This window comes from Ammospiza caudacuta, chromosome 4 (genome assembly GCF_027887145.1).
Source record: "Ammospiza caudacuta isolate bAmmCau1 chromosome 4, bAmmCau1.pri, whole genome shotgun sequence".
Lineage (NCBI taxonomy): Eukaryota > Metazoa > Chordata > Aves > Passeriformes > Passerellidae > Ammospiza > Ammospiza caudacuta.
Window position 1 is genome coordinate 30,841,633 of NC_080596.1, and position 22,467 is coordinate 30,864,099.

Consider the following 22,467-nt stretch of genomic DNA (forward strand, 5'->3'; position numbering starts at 1 on the left):
TGTGGTGCGGTGCTGTTGAGGCAGGGAAAGGCGTGGAGAGCCGGGGGAAGCCGGGGGATGCCGGGCACACGGCAATTCCCGCGGCCATGGAGGGTTCGCCCCCAGCGCGGAGGGACGGCCCCTCATGGCCGGGCGCTCGCGCGTCCCTCCGTTCCCATGGCGATCGGGGCCGCCGGCCAATGGGAGGGCGCGGCGCGCATCACGTGATCCCCGCCCGGCTCAAGGCTGTCATGGCGTCCCGGAGCGGCGCTGCCGAAGGGATGGAGGCGGCACGGGGAGAAAGCGCCGGGCCCGCGGGAACCGGCAGCGACACCGACAGCGGCACTGACGGCGGCTCCGGCGGCTCCTCGCTGGCCGCCAGCTCCGAGTAAGGGCGGGGACGGGAAGGGCGAGCCGCGGGGGCTCGGCTGGGGTCGCGCCGCCCGTGCCCAGCAGAGGCTGCAGGAGCGCCCCGGCGCTGCTGGGCTGGGCTGAGCTGGGTTTAGCTAAGCTGGGTTTAGCTAAAATGAGGTGGCTGTAGGAGCAGAGAGCAATGCGAGGTTTCAGTGCCTCCCTGCCGAGCCCTGGCGATATCGCTGTATGGGCTCAGGGCGGTCCCTGCGCTGGCTCCTGCATCAGCCCTGGGAAACGGAGGGCAAGGAGGGACTTGGCACAGGATGTAGCAGGAAAGGTGCAGTTGTTCATCTCAGTGTCCTAAGTCAAAAGGGAGTTCTGTATAATACGTATTTTAAAGTACCTCCGGGGTTTTAGTTAATTTGTATATTTTTTAGTCGGGATGAAATTAGACTTAAAACATCAGCTTGGTTCCCTGTGTTAAGACAGCTGTGCTTTACACTTCGAATGTGTATTTCACACATATTCTAAGTCAAAAGATAGTTCTGTAATAATACGTATTTTAAAGTTACAAATGCAACCTCCGGAGTTTTAGTTATTTGTATATTTTTTAGTTTGGATGAAGTTAACCTTAGAACATTGACTTGGTTCCTTGTGTTACAACAGCTGTGCTTTACACTCTGAATGTGTATCTCAGACATCTTCTAAGTCAGAAGATAGTTCTGTAATAATACATATTTTAAAGTTAAAAAAACACCAACAACCTCTGGTGTTTAGTTTATTTGTATATTTTTTAATTTGGATGAAGTGAAACATACAACAACAACTTGGTTGATTGCAGCTTACAGCACTGACTTGGTTCCCTGTGTTAGGACAGCTGTGCTTGACATTTCCAATGTGTATTTCAGGGTCTAATCAATAGCATTTCATTCAGCATGTTAATTTCATCAGGCTGTGCAGGGCAAGGGGAAAAAAAAAATGGTTTAAATGGAGAAGTTAGAATTGTGTTCAAGCCTAGTTTTATTTGTAGTTGCCCTGTACCTCTGGCTCAGAGACAAAGCTGTTGTATGTACACCTACCTTACTTTATTCCTATATTTATAAGCCAGAAGTCAACTGTAACATTTCAGCCCGAAGCCATGGGTTTCTAATATTTTTTATGTTTGGGTTTTTTCTTTTCTCAATTCTGTCATCTGAAATGCCATTTTACTGTAATTCTTTATGTATGTTTAGGGGATAAAGCTGTGCCACAGATTTCAGCACATAACATATGTCTACTACTTGTAATAATATGTGTAATACTTTTAATAATTTATCTGTATAGCAATTTATCCAGCAGAACTTGAATCCTTTCTAATTTATCTTTCTTCCATGAATGGACAATTTCAATCAGCACAGTTTTTCAGACATTTATCCCAAAGAGGAAATACCTGTGTGGGATCAGTGAAACTATTCTTAGAGAAATGCAAGCCTTCAAGTCTTTTAGCTCCTTTGACTGAAGCTTCCAGTCCTAGAGGCAAGTTGAGGTTATTGTGTAAGCATTTGTTTTGACACAAGAGAAAACAGGTCAAAATTAGGTTTTTTTTCTTTTATTTCTTCTTGCCTTGCTTGGTTTAAATTTATTGTGATGCTACAGGATTAGGAGGGAAAACCTCTCATGCTAGGTGCTGACTTGTTTCAGATTTGCTTTTCCAGATGTCTATGTGGATTTCTGTTGGGAAAGTGAGAGATTTTGGGTTTATTTTTTACAGTACAGTTCCTTCTTGACTTCTCTGTGGAGTGGTTCTGTTTGGGTAAACACAGAGTAAACACCAGACATGCCCACAGCATTTTTTTGGCCCATATTGTTCTAATCAAAATAGAGAACAAAGCTGGAGGACATGAGTGTATGAACTCATGTCCAGGCTGAAATTTTGACATCTACCCCAAAGAAGAAACAGCTTTTCCAAAGATCAGTCTTCTTTAAAGAGGGAATAAAATGCTATCATACATAACAGGAGTTTTTGCTAATCCAGATGTAATTTCTTTGTAAATTTCTAGTGTTTCCTTTTTTGTTTCCTTTTTTGTTTGGGTTTTTTTTTTTTTTTTTTTTTGGAGGGGGTGGAGTTGGTTGGTTGGTTTGAGGATTTTTGGTTTTTTGTTTGTTTTGGTTGGGTTTTGTTGGAGGCTTTTTGTTTGTTTGTTTTTGCTTAGTTTTGCTTATACATGCCAGAATGTGGGAGTACTCCTTAAAAAACAAACCAAGGAAAAACTTTTCTCGTGTTATTTCTTGCCTACCAAATTCTGAGAGAAGTTGGATCAGAAAGAGTGTGCCCTTGACAGCCTTTAGGTTCTGTCAGCATTCTGATACTTTCTTGAATAAGAACTCAGGATTTTGGAAATCACAAACTTGGATAAATCCCTCAGGTATTGGCAGATTATCACAAGTGGTGGCTCTTCTTTTAAACTATCTATTTGGGCAAAAAAGCTAAAAATGCAGAGGACATAGGTGATGTTTCTTCTTGTCTGCAAGACCCATAGACTTTTCTCAATAACTCAATAACTGGAGCTCCAGAAAGAGTAATGCCAATGTTTGCTGTATTGTTAGTCCAGCCAGATCCTCTTGTTGAGCCCTTAAAGGTGTTCTGGTGCAATGTCTGTATAATGTTCTCCATTCAGCTAAACTTTGTCATTTATCTGTGTTTTTGAATTAATGATTCCCTATTTGCACTCTTTATTCAGTAAAAGTAGTTCTAGTGTAAAATGTAGGAATGTGTGTTAACTTGAAACTATTATAATAATGATGATGTAAATCTCCAGTCTCAGTTTTCCTTATATGCTTTGTATGAAAGAGAGAGACCTCTTTCTCATCTGGTTAGGAAGAATTAACTGGTTTTGTCTGTTCCTGAAAATCTTCCACGCAGAACGTCCCAGGTAATTATACCTCTGAGGATTCTTCTTACTTTGGCCATTATGGATTCTCATCTATCTGGAGTAACACTCCATGGTTCTCCTCGAGGTTCATTTGGTTTTTTGCCCTTCAGCAGGCAGTTTTTGGTTTGTTTTGTTTTTCCTCAGCCAAAAGAGTATGATTTCCTTCAGTCTCCTTCCATTTAAATGTGTTTATAGGCTACATAGCATTTATCTCTTTATTCTGGGTGTGTTCCAGTTATTACATCTTCCTTAAAACCTGCTATCCAAAACTGGACATGGCTGACACATCACTGTTGCCAAATTAGGACAAAATTTTTTTTGCACTGAGCTGATGATGTTTCTGTTATATCCTAGAGCTGCTTTGCAGAAATGTCTTGCTCTTGCCTTTGGGTGATCCACACCAGCTGCCAGAGCTGTTTCTGTAGCAGTGCTGCTGCCTCTTTGCATTTTTAGTGTGCATTTCTGCAGATGCTATTTGGAACTTGGGTTTTAAAAACTGTTCCCTAGATTTAATCTTAGATTGTTGTGGGGTTTCTTTTAATGTTAAATCGAAGTGATTTTTAAAATGTTTATCTTCTCTTTCCAAAGGGCTGGCAGTGCAAAGTGTGTTCCCATAGCATTACAGAATATCCTGAGTTAAAAGGAGCCCACACGGATAAACAAGTCCATCTTCAGGCTCTGCACAGGACCACCTCAAAAAATCATGCCATAGTTATATTACAGATGCATAAAGGAAAAAATAACAGGAGAGAACAAACAGAATGGATTTTTTTCTCTTAAGAGAAAATCCCATCATGCACATGAATGTAATTACTAATTAAAACTTGCATGTCAAAGAAATGTTTGTTTTCTGAAAAGAGAATACTGCTTTTTGCAATGGCTGTTTTCCTCTAAGGAAAGCAGAAGAAATTTGAAGAAACAATTTTACTGGTGAGAGGGATGTCTCTCCTTGCCATATCCATCATTTATCTAAATAAGCTCTAATCCTTGTGGCAGACTTAAAGCAGTTGAGCTGTCAATGTTCAGGAGGCAACAATTATTTTTCCTGCTTTTTATTCAACCCTTGCATTCTCTCTGTCCCCTCCCTACTTAAAATAATCAGATCTCACTTGCACAGTGATCTTCCTTATCAGAACTCATTGATCATTCTTTCTTTTCCAGTGATCTTGAGCCTGAGTGGTTGGATAGTGTGCAGAAAAATGGAGAATTATTTTATTTAGAGTTAAGTGGAAGTGAAGAAGAAGTTCTGCTTCAGAACAGCTGTCCAGAAATGCCAGCAGTGAATCATGTCAGGTTTCGTGAAAACGAAGCTGAAATCATTCAAGAGGGATCACGAAAGGAAAGGAAGTATGAACTGAAGAAATGGACCAAAATGCTAAAAAAGAAGAGTCTTTTACCAAAGAGTTCTGGTAAGAAAGGCAGTGGAAGCTGCAATGAGCACCCCTCTGGTCCTACTTCCATACTGAAGCACCGCTCTGCTCAGAAAATGGGTGTCACTGTTCAGCACAAGTACAAAGATGTGTCTGTGTATGTAAATCCCAGAAAACTCTCCAGTGCTGGGGAAGAAGAGCAGCAGAGGCTGCTGGAAGCCTTAGTAGGGATTGTCCATCAGTCCTCATGGAGCAGCAGAAGAGTGGAAAAACAAGGCAGGAAGGATAAAGCTACCAGAGGAGCCAGTGAGGAGAAGCTTGTGGTACATGGCTTGGTGCCAGGTAGTTCTGCAATGAAAACTGGTCAAATCTTGATTGGTAAGTAATTGAAGGAATAGCCAATTGCTGCACTCTTCCTTTAATGTGAAGATTTGTGGGATTTTTGCTGGTTGAGGCAGCTGACCTGAATATTCTCGAGATGTAAGCAATTACATCAGTTCTGCAGGGGTTGCTTTATGTTATTGCATCTGATGGTTTGGTACCCTGTCAGTTTTACTGTGTTACTGCTTTTTAGAACATGTGGCATAACATAAAAGGTGTTAGTTAATACAGTGAGGAGATGAGCATCCCTTAGTGTTCAGAGGCTGAGCAGCTTGGAGCAAGAAATACCCCACCACCACCTTTGACTTAGGATTTTAGCTGAGGATTTCCTCAGTAGTTAAGTGGGACTGGAGCAAACCTATAGCCTGGCATATACTGTATGTAGATTTCCTTCTTCTCCACAGGATCCCCCTTAGATAAAAAGCTTTGCTTATATATGCTTTAAATGGATTTTGTGTCATAAAAATGAGGGGAGAAATACTGAGTAAGATACATTCTTATATTACAAACTTTCCCCACAGCCTTGTTTGGTTATTTTTCTATTTAGCAAGTCCAACAGCAGCTTCCTCAGCAGTTGTGACTTTGGGAGGCTCCAGATCCATGGCAGGGCTGCAGTTTGGGGAGGCAGTGAGCCAGTACAGCCTTTGTGGTGGTTTGGCAGTCAGGCCCTTCCATGAGCTGATGAAATAAGCTGGCAGGAACCTCACCCAGAAGAGAAATTGGCTGTCTAGTATTTTGCTGGTGCAGTAAGTTAAACTTGGGTCACAGAAGGTCTGACAGGCACCCAAATGTGAACGATGGAGGGGAATAAACTGCTGTCAGGGGTAATGAGGAAGCAGAAATTCTCCCATTCCCAGCACTGAGGCCACTCAAAACTTGGCACTCACAGGACATCAACCTCAGAGACAGTAAACGTGAGACAACCAGGCCACATCTTTAAAGGGTGAAAAATTATTTAATTACCCTTGAAGATGGTTGCTCACAGAGTGGGAGAGCAAAGATGTGAGGTTGGTTAGAAGATCATTAAAAATCTGAATGCTATAAGTGTAGGGGGACACAGTATGGGTAAATGAAGGTGGTACAGAATGTAACCTTATCCCCAGTGAGTTGCAGCTGGAGCAATTACTAAAGATTAGGAGCAGGCCTGATGTTAACAGGCCACACCTGCAGCCAATAAGAGCAGTGATATAAAAGAGTGGATTGGTGGGCTCTGGAGTTAGATGGCTGCTGCAAGGACCAGGAACAGTCAGTGCTCAGAGGAGATGCCTGCGAGAAATATTGAGGAGGTATGAAACTGTGGTGATATAGAACTTTTGCAATGTACTGATAATAGAACTCCTGCAATATAATGACAGCAATGGTGGCCCCAACATGATTCAGGAAAGAGGACTTGACTATATGACCTTGTGGATTTGGGATTGCCCTGTGGATTTGGGGAAACAATATTTGACCATATAACCCTGTAAATTTGAGGAAGAGGACTTGACTACTAAACTATTGGTAGAATATATCAATTACAGCTATTAGTGTTTGTTAAATAGGAGTATAAAAGATTTTGAAGAAAAGTACTTTGTAAACTGAGAAAAGCTACAAAACTGACCCAACACTCAGAAATATATATTTGTCCTGTGATATGTTGTCTGAGCATCTGTATAACTATTGGTTCTGAATGAAGTATATGACTATGTCATAATGTTAATTTATTTGAATATGTATTTCTAGAAATGCTGCAACTCTGTAATTAAAAGAAAAAGGGGGAATTGTAGGGGGATACAGTATGGGTAAATGAAGGTGGTACAGAATGTAACCTTATCCCCAATGAGTTGCAGCTGAACCAATTACTAAAGATTAGGAGCAGGCCTGATGTTAACAGGCCACCCCTGTGGCCAATAAGAGCAGTGATACAAAAGTGGATTGGGGGGATCTGGAGTCAGATGGCTGCTGCAAGGACCAGGAAGAAACAGTGCTTAGAGGAGCTGTCTGTGAGAAACATAGAGGAGGTATGGAACTCTGGTGATATGGAATCCTTGCACTATAATGATAAAAAAACCTTTGGTATATAAGACAACACCATTGCACTATAATGATAATAGAACTCTTGTTATATAAGACAACATCTAAGTAGCACAAATCCTACAAAGTCAGCATGAGTGCTTTTGAAATTCTGGTGTTGTGTGTGTAAAAAGGCACATCAGTGCTTCAACTGGGTGATTGCTCCAGCATGAGTTTTTGCTAGAGATGCTGAAGAATACTCCAGAGGGAGAATTGGATAACTTTCAAATTTTACCAGCAAGAACTGATTAGTCAAGAAGTGGGGGATGTGAGGGAGGAGAGAGCGAGTTTCCACTTGATCTGCTTAAGGGTGTTTAATCTAATTAGTGTAAGAGTGGGTGTTTGTAACCTGGGAGTTAATTTGGGGACACAGATTTGCATATAATATTTTTGTGAGGGCAGGTGTGAAGTCTCACCAGTGTAGGCAAGTACCAGATCCAGGAGATCAAGGTGTCCTAACCAGAGACAGTATTTAATCTACTGCACTTAATGCTTCGCAGATCTAGTGGGGGCAAAAACTGTGGGTTTGTTTTTTGCTTGTTTGAAATAGAAGAACATTTAACTTCATCTAAGAGGAGTCTTGCACTTTATTATGTCCCAGGCTATCATCAGCCCTTTTTTTGCACATTGGAAATGAAATAGTTTTAAGCATACTGGGGTTATTCAGCTCTTAACTGGGAAAATGAGCTGTGTTCAGTGCCAACAGTGGGAAATATATCATTTTCATATAAAAATACTTTCAAATTATATATCTATAGTGAAGCTGAGTACTCTGGAATTTTTATGTGGTGTCTAGAAATAGGGATGCTTTGCATAAATTAGATGCTCAGTCTTGTCTGCATAAAGACTATACAGTAAAAAAATGCTGTTCTTGTCAAAAATCTGTTGGGTTTACTGCTTCTGTACTTCACATCACAGGATGGGATAGCTGTGGTGTACACCTAGAGCCTGTTTTAGAAGTAACTAGAGTTCAATAGGTAGCTCCTCAGATCATCACAGCAGCTGAAGCTGGACAGAAAGATCAAGCACAATAACAGCAGAACTTTGCCTTTCAGTTGTTGTTGATCAAAGCAGGTTTTAGGAGTCATATGGAGAATTGCAGAAACAGCCAGTAAAGGATGTTTTTGTGCTCAGTCTAAAGCTGAAGAATTAGCACAAAGTGAGCAGCTTCTTAGGTCATCAAAATGAGGAATACCTTATCAGCACAGGATGATGCCTGCTGGCTGCTCTGCTGATAACTTTGTTTATAGCCAGTGACCTGTATGTGTATAAACATTAACCTGCTCTTGTTTAGCTTTATAATATTTCAGTGGTCCAGACCAGCTTGGCAGTAGTCTTTTGTGAGCCAAATCCAAATTATCTTTAAAAATACATGCTTTAAAATGACATCTGGTTGTCTTCCTGGTCACCAGTTTGCAGCACTCATTTTGACTCGCAAAGTGGTTTATGCTTCAGCATTTTTAGAACTTCTTTTTCCATCCTTAATAATCACTTTCCTCAGGTGGCTTCCCCTATTTGCTTTGAAATGTGTGTCCTTTATAGCTTTGAACACTTCAAACATCTGTTTATTATTTGCACAACGCACTTTAATTTTTGGTTTGAAGGTTGCATATGGAAGTCGTAAGTCTTGTTGCTGTACTTTATTAACCAAGTGGAAAGCAGGCACTGACCATATGAAAGTAAACACAACAGTTTTGCAAGCTAAAAAACCCTGCTGCTTTGTAACTCAAAGAAGATGGCACTCAATCCATGTGTTGTTTATCAGTTTCTTTTTTTTTTTTTTTTTTTTTTTTTTTATGTTTAGCAGGCCAGCATCCATCTTAAATTTTCAAAACAGAAAAGCCCTCATTGATTTTTAAACTCGCTGCCACTTTGATTTTGGCTAAGATGAAATACAGTTGCTTCTATCTTGTGCTTTTTAAGTGTCTTTTGTATTTTTGGCAAAACATTTTCCTTACTTCGCTTAATCTGTAACATTATGCAGAGTTTGGTCTGCTGTGCAAGACTTTGAGCATATTTTCAAAAATGAAAACCTCAAAATATGTTTAGATCCTCACAAAAAAGGGTTGTGATAGGTAATGCCATTATAATTTGGTTCCCAGTCCCCTTCAAATTGAAACATGTTGGCTTCATGCCAGGGAAAAGTTCTTTTAAATGCTGTTGAGCATCATTTTTATCGTAAAAAATTAATTCCAGTGACACTGAAAATGCAGTAAAGCTCTTTTCATCAGCGAAATGTACTGTTGTTATCCTCTTTGAAAGAATCTTAATGCTCTTATAGCCAAATAGCTCAGCATGAATCTTCTCAGTATGATACTTTATCAGTGTGTACAATTGTCAAAAAATTGTGAAAACTCCCCCCTGACAAGAAGTAATTGTGTTTGATAGTAAAGATGGGCTATAATAATCCAGTTTTGAACATGTATGCAAAAGCTACAGCTGCTATTGCAGATTTCAATTGAAAGGTTTATGTCCTTAGAGTCCTGTCAGAAAAAAAAAGCCCTTGAAAGGACCAAAATACTGGGAGAGATTGTGATTTATATGTGAAATTACCATACATGGTGTATTTGTTGAAAAGACTCTCCAGAGCAGACATGTTGGGCTCACAGGATGGAAACAGAGTTTGTGTAAGCTTTGCTGTGCTCTCACTGTGGCATTTGGGATGTGGCTTTTATTCTTTTACTCTCCTCTTGAGGCACAGCAGCACTGGTGTGGATGAAAGCAGCCTGCTAACATATAAAACAAGCAATTGATCTGCCTTTCTTCAGTAGGAATGCATTCCATAGTTTGCCTTTTTTGGAAAGGCATATGGGAACTTTTCTAAGTGCTCCCACCAACTCATTACCAAGAATGGAGCAAACGAAATATCAGGATTCCATGACAAAAGTCTCCTCCATCCTCTCCCATGGGAACAATTTGATTTTCATAATATCAGGAGAAAAAATGTGCCCTTCCCATCACAGTATGGAAGTTGTGCTCAATTGTCAGTCAGTGTCCCTGGGCTTAATCCAGTGGGCATCTACTTTTGCAAATGGTGCTTGCAGGTTTGTCTCTAGGGAAGGGATGGTTAACAGAAGTCACGGTCTTGTGCCTCAAGTGGCAAAGAGATAGGCAGCTCTGAAATAAATGTTCTAGGGGTGCCAAAGTCTTTCCTAAACTCTGTCCTTAAAGAGGCAGGAATAATTCCAGCAGCTGTGTGCAGACTGGGTGTTTGAGATCAACACACACTGGTCTGAGTTGCTGCTAACTGGGTGGGAGAAGTCTCTCCTGATGAGAAGAAGTAAAATAGAGAGAGTTCTGTTTCATCACTCAGGTAAAGTACAGCCCTGCTTAGCATTGTGCAGATAACATGCATGGATGTCTTAAAGTTTCTTTGTGGACTGAGAATCTTTCCGCAGTAGTGACAGCCCTGAAAAGGTTGATCATTGATTATTATGATGTTTAAGTAAAGCTTACTTCATTCCTTGAAAAGAGTCACAGGATCATAGAGCAGTTTGGGTTGGCAGGGTCCCTGAATGTCATCCAGTCCTTTCCCCACACCACAGCATCCAACCTGGCCTTGGATGGGGCAGCCACAGCTCTGCTGGGCACCCTGTGCCAGGGCCCCACCACCCTCACAGGGAACAACCTCTTCCTAATACATCATCTAAACTATTTTCTTCCAGAAGGACTTGTCTTTTTTCTGAAGGTACATTTGTAAGGAATTATATCCTGGAGCTGCCTGAAGAAAATTCCTTTCCTCTGTTGCAGTGGTGGTTCATGAGTGATCCTTTATTCTGATGTTTCTCCCTATATCTTTAATTCAGTGATGTTTTAGATTGGGATGGTTTCACTTAAATCTGCAGACCATTGAGTTAGACTAACTTAAACAATTGCCAAAGCTATTTATTTTGTATATATTATATATACACTTTGATTTCACTTAACATGAATTATTTAAGCATTAGGTAAGTGAAATAAGATTAAACTTAATACAATTGCATTGATTTTTTAACATAATTAATGTCTGAAGACCTGAATTTGTCTTTCTGTAAGTTTTTCACACTGCTAAAGGGCAAGAAACAATTCTCAAACAAAATGTACATGTCAAGCTCTTACAAAGTACAACTTGCATGTATTAACTCTTTCCCTGCAGTTAATTATCACACTGAGTAGATCTTGTGGTCATATCCTGCTTTAAGACTACTCTGGGTTCATCATTTTACACAGCTCATACTTTGTCCAGTGATATTATTTATTCTGATACTTCATAGTCTTTGTTCTTTGACTGCTGTTGTGGGTAGCAAAAAATGCAAACACTCCACCCCCAGTTCTGGAAAATCCACACTAATCAGTAAAGATTTTCTGTTGTGTATCAAGTTCCTTTTCTTTGATACAGGATTTCCTGGCAGAAGGAAGGCAGCCTTACAGGGCTGCTTGGGCTGTGTGCTCTGGAAAACTGTTCCATGTATGGTCCATGATTACATTTTTACCAATTGGATGGAATAAATATTTACTGCTGCAATGAAAGTTTTACATGTGTACATTTGGCGTTGAGTAAATAAAACAGTTGGAGTGTGTAACGTGAATACTGATGGCTCTTCTCCCTTCAAAGTGGCTTTGTCAGTTCCACCCTGGTGGTTCCAAAACATTCCCTCAAGTGTTGAGGTGTGTATTCTGGTCTTCACAAAGTGTGTGCAGCTCCCCTGAATGGCTCTACAGCAGAATTCCTAAAGATCCAGTCAAACAAACAGAACACAAACAACTTTTGTTTGAGCGGATGAGTTTAAGATGAGTACAAGAGCAATTTATGCTTTCTCTTGTAGTTGTGGGTAATGATCTGTAATAGTGTTCTTAGCAAAGAACACAGTAATCCTGTTTATAGTTCTTGTTATATTAGAGTAGCCTGAGTGCTCTGCTTTTCATTACTAATTTTCATGTCCTGGGGCTCTGGCATGGACTTGCTGAGTTCCTTTTAAATGCTGTTTAACTTTGAGCTTTTCTGTCTTTGAATTACTGTTGTGTTGAAGATTTGACCGACTAAAACTTAACTGTGCTGTGCATCAAGAAGCACAGTTTAGGGAGAGAGCTGTTTCTTGAACAAGAAAACTTTAAACATTTTTATATGTAGAATAAAATGTAGCCTTTTCTTGGTTTTGCATTCAGAGGGAGTAGGAATGAATTTCCCTTTAATGTAAAAGAAGAGTGAGCAACTGATTACCTGGTGTATTAAAGAGGAATATTGCTTGGATTTTGGAGGTAATCAGTGTGTCCTTACTGATGGTGAAGAAGGATGTTCTGTCTCTTGTTGGCCTTGATTTTGATCCCTGCTGATTTTGAGCAATCGACCTTGTACCTGGGAAAAATCCCAGTTGCAATTTGCAGGCATTTAAAACCAAGGTAGAACATAGAAATAATGGTAACTGCCAGTCTTCTTCTGAACTTGAGCATTCTGTGGCCCTGAATAGATTATCAGGGAGTGGAAAGACCTCAGAGACTCAGGCTGTGCTTTTCCATGGTGTGCATGTCATTAGCACTGTGTCACTTGGAGCTGAGCAAGTCTTCTCCCTGGAAAATTGAAATGCACGCTGAACCTTACAGTGCTGCAGTGCTTTATTTCTGCACTTTCTGCACATCTTTCTTGCCAAGTCCAGGCTTAAAAGTAGCAAACATCTACTTAAATATAACAAATGGACATTTGTGACAGCTGGAATGGCATGTTAATTATTTTTTAATAACTTTGTTTTGCTCTGTATTGTGATGGAGTAGCAACTGAATTTCTCATGTCTTGTCTGTTCCACCTCCAGGAGATGTTCTTGTTGCTGTAAATGATGTCGATGTGAATTCTGAAAACATAGAGAGGGTTTTGTCTTGCATTCCAGGTCCTATGCAGGTACAGTATACAGCACTATTGAACATTTATTCCAAAATCCTCTCCAGAAGTTAGTACTGCTTCTAGCCCTTTTTTTCCTGAGGAAACAAAATTTAGGTGGCCTTTTTCTTAAAACCTCCTCCATTGTCTTTTAACTGCATTGCTTGACTTCAGTCAGAGTAGAAATTTCAGAGTTTAATTCTGATAAAAATCAGAATCAGAAAAATTCTATGAAAATAGGTGCTGATGTCTAGCTGAAAAACCAACAGGTCAGTGGAATAGTAGTGGGGGTTTTTTGCCAATTACTGTGTTTAAAATGGTAATAATTGCTCTGAAAATACTTAAATAGAATAATTATAGCTTCATCAATATAAACAACACTCACAAACCACAACAGTAAAAACAAGCCTGAGTTTACATGGAGTGCTGTTAAAAACATTTAAGAGCATTTAAATTGTAAAATTGATACTGGTTTAATACTTAAATACAAAAATTAATTCTTGGGGTTCTAAGAGATGTTAGATTGACTACTTTCAAGATCTTTCAAAACTCCACAGTGATGAAACTGATAGAAGTTAGTAATAAAAATTGGTACCAAGAAAAGTTCAAAAAAAACTGATAAATGATATTTTTTTTCCCAAAACTTGCTGCATATATCTTCCAGCTGAATAATTTTGGAGCTCTAATGAAGAATTAGATAGCTGTTTCAGAGCTAAGCCAGGAGAATGTTACTTACCTAGGATGTTACTAGCATAAAATGTAATATTTTGAGTTATTCTGCTTAAATACACTTCCTGATGGACAGGAAGACAAAATAAAAGTTGAAACTTTTATGTGTATGAGGTGTGAGCAGGAGCAGGTTAAAAATTCAAGTGTCTCTTGGTAGTTTTTCTTCAGGTAGAATATACAAGGTAATGACAATAATAGACATATTTTATAGTCCAGAGATTTTTCAAAGTGGAAATTTATGTTTTCTTGAACACAAATGTCTATTTGCAAGTTTCTGTGGAAATATATCTTCAGTTGCAGTGAGATTGAGTGCTGGGGATATCAGTTCAGGAAGCTTTCCAAGATATCTGACAGCCTGAAGTTTCCCTGAGCTACTGGAGCCGTGGTCAGGTACTGGCAGAGCTCCATGGGAGAAAAGCCTTTGACCAAACAGAGAGTTGCTGTAACTGTTATGAAATGCAGAATGATGAAAAAGGCAGAGGTGATGCAGTGTGTGTAATTGCACCCTCTGCAGATGAGGGTGTGGGTATTATTTGTTGCCCAAATGCAGCCCTTGACGGAGCAGTTCTGGTGCTGCAGTGTGAGTGTTTGCTCTGTCAGTAAATCTGTCAGGCAGGCAGAGATGACTTGAATTGTGGAACAGTTTGTCGTGGTGGCTTTCCAAATCCTTTCATTAAAGTGCAATTATTCCTTTTCCACTGTGCAGCTTGAGTCAAGCCAGACAAGTGGTGGCTAGAATAGACCAGTGGAGATGTAAATACAGACTTCTGGGTTCTTTGCAATGCACTGCACTGCAACCCTCTGAAGGAACAGAGGGTTGTTGTAGCTGACATTTTGTAATACAAGCCAAATTGTTACGGTGTTTTCATTCATCTTACCTTGAAGAATATCAAAAAATATGCATTTTAAAGCCTTTTTACTTATGTTATTTCTGTAAGTGAAGTCCCTATTCCTCTGGATTCATGTTAAAAATTGCTGGAATTTTAAAAACTTGACTACCTAGATTCAATTGCACTATGTGACATAAAATATGTCATTATTGTATTTCCAGAATTTTGTTTTTCTTACCTCAGTTTAGACAACTAGATCTAGGCTTGTAAGGGCTGGCTTAGTGCATTTAGTGAGTAATAGAAGTCCAAGTGCTACATTAGTCTTTTCAAAATAGTTGCTGTTTCCTAGCACCACAAGACAGAGAATACAGAATAGGAAGGGCAAGATATCCTGAAGGAATATACTCTTCTTTGCTCTGATACTCAGAAGTTGCAGAACCATTTTACTCAAAACTTGCTAAAACTATCCAGCCTGAGGCAGACCTCTAGAATGAGAAATTTCAGCCTGAAACTTTGAGTAGCAGTTGTGCAGACCATAAGCACATGGCAAACAGATACTGGCAACGGGAAGCGGCAGGCAGTGCCCCCAGCTCTGTCTGTAATGAAATCCATCTTCCAAGCATGCAGCTTTCTTGCAGATGAAATCATGCCTTTCTGGGGCAGGCCAGTGGCACAACAGCTCCATTTTCTGTTTCTACACTGAGAAATGTATAATGGTATTAGGAAGCAGATTAAATACAGAGTGACCTTCCAATCATTACTTTCCAGCTTCCAGCAAGGACTTGTAATATCAATTAAGGGTTTCTATGTTCTCCTTTGTTTCTTAAAATTCCTTTGACCTCCACAGCATTCTGGGGCAGTGATTTATGTGACTGATTTGATTATGTTAATTATCACTGGCTTTCAAATTGCCATCTAACCAAGTGCATGTCAGACCCTCATGTTCCTGTGTTCTGAGAAGAAGTTAATTGTTCATGTCTTACCCTGCCATGGCTCTGGAGAGCTCTGTCATGTTCCACTTTGTCACCTTCCCTAAGCAGAAAATGAGGATCCATGTCCCTCACAGTGTGCTGTTCCTGCCACCTTCTTGCTATTTGATTAAAGTCTGCTTGAGAAATGTTATAAGTATTGAGAACATGAGCATGAAATATAGAGTGGAATATTAATGCTTTTCTCATTCTTCATGTCATTTTCTGTGTTCTGTTGTGCATGGAACTGATTTTCTTCAGGAGAAATGGAATCAAAGCTGTGGAAGATTTCACAATCACTACTTATAAAAGGGGACTTGAGTAGTCATGTTTAATCAGATCCTATGCACTGTTCAGGATGAAGATTGATTTCTTCTCCACAAAAAAAAAATTATATATATATTTAGGATATGTTGAAATGCAGTCTCTTGGTCCATTTCTATTCAGTGATATGGGAGGCAGCATGGATGACTCCAGACTGAGAGAGAGTTACAGCTCTGTTCAGTCCAGTTTGTTTTGAGCTCTTCCCTGGAGGATCCTATGGTTGTGTCTCTTAAGACAAGACAGACTAAGTTTGTTTTTATTTTAACTGAGAGACTAAAGGATAGACTGCAGCAAGAATGACATCTGTGTGTCATTAATGTAGAGACTGTAGCCTGAGTGTCATGACTAAATGTCCAGAGACAAGATGCAGTAGAAGTTGAGAGAAATAACTATTGAGCCTTAAGGAAATCTGTAAGAAGTTGGACAGAGTATGAGGAAATATTCTGAAATATATGCAGATGGCATGACAGAGAAACAGAACCAAGTCTCAGAATGCTGGAGAAGAAAACACACTCTTCTGAAACTGTCAGCTATCAAGTTACTGGCTCTTAGAAAGCAGCTGCTTCTCAGCAGAGTTGGATTCCTTGTCAGGAATCAAAACTGGACTGGTGAGGAGAGGGTGAGGGATGAGGTACTGCCAGAAAAGAAAGAGGTGGTGCAGGACAGGAGAGCAGTACCAGGGAAGAGGAGGAGAAAAAAGACTGATAGCAGCCCAAATAGGAGAGGGGAAAATCAATGGAAAGTGTTGGGAGAGGGAGTGAAGTGGAAGATGGCAAGCAGTGACAAATGTAGCTGTAAGAGCTGATGATGGCACTTCTCTCTGAGCCAGTCTGACAGGCAGTGGGTGTTTTAAAGCACATTATTTCTTGCTGGCACTCCTCTCCTGAAGTTTGTGTACACACATGCACAATGGCAAAAATGATCTGTCTTTAAATGTATAAATTATCTGCTTGGGCTTCTCAAAATTTATTGCAATTGAGAAAAGAAAAATGGGTTTTGTTGCATCAGTCCTCAGGCTAAATTGCCACTGATTTTAACAAGCAGGATTTGGTGTGATGTATTATGTTCAGAACTTCCTATGTTGCAGTATTTCAAGGCAGATAAACAGTCTTGAGTAAAAATGTGTGCAAGAGGAAACTAAGAGCATGCCAACTTAGTCCAAATATATCTTTAGTCAGCTTGATAAAAAAATAAGGTCTCATCCAAGAACATAAATGAATTTCTTCTCCTTGGAACTAGCATTTTTATGCTCACTCAAGAGATAAGTGTTTCTCACATCTCCTCCTTTCATGCTTAGGATAATGTGCTCATACAAAATAAAAAATCACTTTCATCACTGCTGAGACAACTAACAAACATAATATTTTTAAGTTGAGGCTTAAAGTAGGTCTATACGGCAAATTTTGAAACATGTTTCCACATGAAGCTTGGATAATATGTTGTTAGTGTGTCAGGAAATACTCATTTATTCTAAAACTCCTGGATTTAAACTTATTTGGGAAATAAGGGACAGTAAACTTTTTTTTTTTTTTTTTTTTTTTTTTGCAAAATCAGCTTGATCATGTAAGCTTTAAAGGTTTTGTTTAGGAGAGGATGATGTGTTTTGTGTTCTCATCTTTTTTCTTAAAGGCACAGCACAGTGAGGGATGTAAGTAATTTTTAGGCTACTTGGTATTTGTGTAAATTGTTAAATACAGCAACAAAACTCTTATTTTCTGATTTTATAGTTAAAAAAAGGAAAGTTAACATATTGAAAATGAAAGAATTGCTACCATTACAGTTTACCAGACTTTTGCAGTCCAGTGTAAATTTAAATGGATTTCCCTGGGCAAATGTGTCAGTGCACTCAAAATGGCGAAGAAATGCTCGAGAAAGAGCCTTCAGGATATGTACTTAGGAAACTGCTGACATTTTGAAAGAAGTCAAATACTGTATGTGTTTCAAAGGCACAATAATGGGTTTTTGTGCTCAGACAAAGCCAGAGCAGTAAGTCTATTTTTCCGTTCTCAAAACCATAAGAATTAAGTATGAAAACACAGCAAACCACATGCTTACTCACATGGTTCATAGACCATGTAATAGCTGGCTTTGTCCTTTGTAATAGCTGCTTATGTAATGCTGAATGTATCATTGGTTTTCTTGAAACAGCAGGAATTTTGTTTGCTTACATCTTCCTCAGTAAAGCTGAGGCTGAGAAAACCTAACCTCTTAAAGGGCTCCAACTCCATCTGTTTCATCTGCTGCTGCAAGGTAATTGGAAGTACAGCCTCATTCTCACAGTAGTTAATTACCTTAATAGGTTAAACTGACATTTGAGACCTCGGTGTTTGAGGCTGAAGGGACTTGTGAGCAAAGGAACAAACAGACACAGTCAAGCATGAACAACCTGGCTCGGCTGCTGTGGGGAGAGGACACTGTGGAGCCTCAGCAGGATGTGCCTCACATTGTCATGTTCCTCACACTGAAACTGGACTCTGGGACATCCAGGGATGAGGTATGTGCCTGACTCTGGGACATCCAGGGATGAGGTATGTGCCTGACTCTGGGACACCCAAGGATGAGGTATGTGCCTGACTCAGTCACCCTCAGCTCACTGACCACAGCAGCTCCTAGGACATTTGATGTAAAAGAATAAATAAAAATCATCCTAATGGTTTGGAGTTGGCAATAATCCATAAAATAGCCATTTTGGTAGAAATAAGGTGTGAAATTTCAGCATCACTGCTGACAAACTGCTGGCTGGCCTTGAAGTCAGGTGAGGAGCAGCCAGGTGGTGACTGCACAGCCAAGGTGCATTCCCCAGTGCCAGGCTGGCTCTGGGATGCTGACCTGGAGGCTTTCAACACCAGGATCTGCCTGGTGGTCAAAGAAATATCCCCCTGCAGGAGCTATTGGCAGTCCTCATCCATAATCTGTCTGGCCTCTCCTGTTTTGAAATGCTAATGTGTCTTTTCTTAGAGGGCTCTGGCATGTCTGCTGGTAGCAGTCAGCTGCTGATTATTGCTTGGGCAGCTTTTAGAGCCACTGAGGTACTTTTTATTTATCCTGTAAAGCTTCCTTTCACTCTTTCCTTATTGTGTTCCTCGGGAAAATGTTGCCAGTGTGCATGTAAGTTTGTGTAGTTGTTCAGAGTGTAGCCATAGCTACAAATAATTCCTCTCCAGGCAGGGACACAGAGCTGGGCTTGGCCTCTTGCCCAGTCTGGGAATGACAAGGGGACAAAATGGACTTCTTAGGAGCGGACACTTGGGAAAAAACTCTTCTGCTTTTGTGTGAATTCTCAAATCTAGCATTGTGTCTCGGTCATCTTGTATTATTTGTGCTGAGGAGCCATCAAACAAAGCACAGGTTTTTCCAGTGCCCAGGGACTAAGATGGCAGGACAGTGATGGAGTGGGGAGCAGAAAGAAATAATTTTGCTTTCTCTCCCTTGGAATTTATCCTTAGATTGAGATACCTTTACTTTTTTTTAGTAGTATTTTTCAACTGATACAAATCTACGTTCTCTTGGTGGTGGGTAATAAAGTGTTACAGTTATAAAAATAGGATTTAATTTTATTTTCTAGAGACAGGGCTGAGAAGGAGAACCCTAGAAAATTACATGGTACCATAATATGTACTAGTCCAATACCAGTGTTTTCTTGACAACATAAACTTTATGAAATATTTAAAAAAATAATTTCAGGGTGTCTGGCTCCTCTCTTCCACATATAAAAGCCTGATTGTGATTCTGCACTTGACAGTAAACTGAGTGCTGGTTTCTTGCCCCATTGTTCCTTTACATTCTCCCAAGGAGTGGATTAATCCTGAACACTGAGCAGAGGTAAAAGAGGGATTGTAATGCCCCTGTTGTCCCTTCACAACATGAAATAATTGTTTCCTGAGAAGTCTTGGTGGCAATTATGCAGCCCCAAATATGCTGAGAGATGCTTTGCTGATATAATGAAGCTCTTTATGATGTATCCTTGCAAAAGAATGCCTCCTTCTTTAAGGCATTTGTCTTTAATTTCATTTTCTGTACTTCAGGCAGCTTCTCTCCTGTAGATGTACTGTCCCAGATTTAGTTTAAACTGTACTTTAAATGAAGTTATGGCACACCAAAGCCATCCTGCCCAATAGAAATAGAATGATCCTTTAAGAAGCAGAGTATGCAGATCACATCTGTGGCAACTGTGGCAACTGCAACTTGTAAATAAGTGTTCCACTTGGGAGCTTTTGGCACCTAAAATAGAATTAATGAGCTTTAAGACTTGTAAGCTCTGTCTGCTCAGCTCTACAGGGAAGTGGTGTTGGGAGTCATTTGGGATATGTGTCCCTATGGTAACAGTTCCTCAGTGAGTAAGGTCAATTCTGCCTTTTTATATTTTAGTTAGAGGTGGGTATTGCAACTACACATTATTTGTAGCAGTGTGCAACACTCACATCTTCGTATATGACCTGATTTTGGCAATAGCATGTCTTAAAAGGAATAATGTTCATTTTCCTTCTGCTGTTACTGGAAGATTGTGTCCAGGTTTGGGGCTGGGTTGAGGGAGGATTTACACTTCAAAAAATGAGCTGCTTGAATTTATTAATCCCATTGTCATTGGCCTGTGACCTTTGGGCTTGCTTTGGAGAGAGCTGATGTGGTGGCATGTGCTGGCCCTTGCTAAATCACTGTATCCATACATGATAACATTGTGCCTGTTTGTTACACTTGGCTTTTCTTTCCCTGGGAACGTGTTCAGGTCATTCTCAAACAAATTTTGTCTAAAAGCCCCAGTTAATAGTGGGGGGGGGGAGAAAAAGTCTCTCTCTCTAGCCCTTTGCATGCTGCAATTAGAAAACAGCAGGGTTTCTCCAGCTGAGGGATTGAATGCAGAAAAAAGATCCTTGTCACTAATGAGTATTTCTAAATAGAGTTAATTAAATTGGATATAAATGGAGAGTTTGTCAGGTCCTTCTATAATGAAATTCTGCATTCTTTTAGTCTTGATGAAGGAAAAATTTTTAGTGGGTGTTGGCACTGGCTGAATGTGATTAGTGACATAAACAGGGAAATTAATCATGCCTGTGTTTCATTTGTTTGTGGAGAAAGATAATTTACTATAATCTTTGCAGTGGAGATGATGCAAAAAAAATAATGGCCCATCATGATTTGGCAGGAAGCAATAAATGAGGGGCAATCATGTTTGCTTATTACTGTACTGTTATAGTTGCTGAAATAATAAAGTTCTTGAAAGGGCTATAATAAAACAATTTTTTTTAATGGTTAGAAAGAGAAAAATATCTCACAAATATAGAGCTTTATAGAGCTTTAGTTTCAAATGACTTGTGTAAGTGTATCTGGTCAGATGTTTCATGAGACATCTTAGTGGTGTATTTTAAAATTTCAGCACCCTCACTCAGAATAAAGATTTTTTCCCCTCTCTTGGCATCAGATCTGTTAACAGTGTACTTAAAGCTTTAAGTTGCAGAGGCCACGCTGCTTGTCATTTTACGTTTCTCCATGTAATAATTAATCTAAATAAGTCATGCTTTTCTATAAAATACAGTTTTTCAAACTGTAGAAAAACTGTAGGAACATTCATATACCTTTTAGAACTTTCCAGTATGCCCATGCAGCACAATGCTGGTTCCAATGTCTTATAAAAGGATATGATGAAGGATTTAATGTTTAAAAAAACCCCAACTGTTACCACCAAAAAAATCATTATCTTGTGTTCTGTGGGGATTTTTTGGAGGGATTTTGTTTTGGCTTACTTAACTAACAGCTAACTTTCTTCACAGCAAGAAATTATTTATCAGTACCCCATATCAGAAGCATCCCAAAAACTGAAAAGTGTGAGAGGGATATTTCTCACACTGTCTGACATACTGGAAAGTGTTACTGGTACCGAGATTATCAGGTAAAAGTGTTTGAAATGTAATTACTGTTTTTATTCTTTTATACATACATGTACAGAGGTCATGCATCAAGTTCTAGACAAACCAGAGCAACTCAAGCTGTTTAGGCAGTAACTCTTTAACTAAAACAGTTGGAGTGCTCAACCTGGATGTAAATGGATTTGGGGGAGTTTTGTTGTAGTGGGTAGCAGTGACTAGGATTTTTAGTTCAGTGAAATGATTTTCAACTCCTTTATAACTTCACAGTGTTAACAGAAACACTTCTGGTTTCATTTTTCTAGCTCCTCCCTGTTCTTGTGTGAAAAACTTGTTCAAGTTGTTTACTGGAAAGAATCTGACAAGTTGCTCGTCATTGGCCTTCCTGAAGAAAAGTGAGTTTCAAAGGAAAAGGTTTTGTTTTCCTTTAAATTTTGTGTCCTCAAATTTATTGTGTGTACTCTTCTAACAAAAAAAGGCAAGAAAAGGCTTAAAATGTTCTCTTTTTACTGTAACTAGTTTTTGTCTGTGATTTCACTTTTTTGATTGACTTAATCCTCGTCTTTCATATATCCATTGTTATAATTTCTTTTTCATTTCCTCTGAAGAGAATAAGATCCAGAAATATCTGTAAGTTAGAAAAGAGTAATATCCTAGGATTTGGTGAACTCAAGTTCTTTGCAGAGACTGCTGAATAACAATAGTAATATTACATATTTACACATTCTAGGAAGCTTATTCATCATAAAGATGTTTTAATTTTTACTTGTCAGTGTGCCACTTTACCAGCTGAGGAACATGATTCAGAATGTTGTCAGGACCTTGACATTCATGTACAGTTCTTTGGACAGGTGAG

General features: G+C 39.5%; 1 protein-coding gene across 1 annotated transcript in view; it reads left to right on the forward strand.

Annotated features, from left to right (window-relative positions):
* Nucleotides 1–226: 226 nt before the first annotated feature.
* The window catches only part of INTU (inturned planar cell polarity protein), a 35,039-nt gene continuing 12,798 nt past the window's right edge, over nt 227–22,467 (forward strand). The window contains exons 1-7 of the mRNA XM_058803913.1: nt 227–367; nt 4,407–4,993; nt 12,835–12,920; nt 18,050–18,244; nt 21,519–21,637; nt 21,917–22,006; nt 22,385–22,462. Of these exons, the coding sequence (XP_058659896.1) occupies nt 231–367; nt 4,407–4,993; nt 12,835–12,920; nt 18,050–18,244; nt 21,519–21,637; nt 21,917–22,006; nt 22,385–22,462 (1,292 nt within the window). The 5' untranslated portion in view covers nt 227–230. The remainder of the gene's footprint in view (nt 368–4,406; nt 4,994–12,834; nt 12,921–18,049; nt 18,245–21,518; nt 21,638–21,916; nt 22,007–22,384; nt 22,463–22,467) is intronic.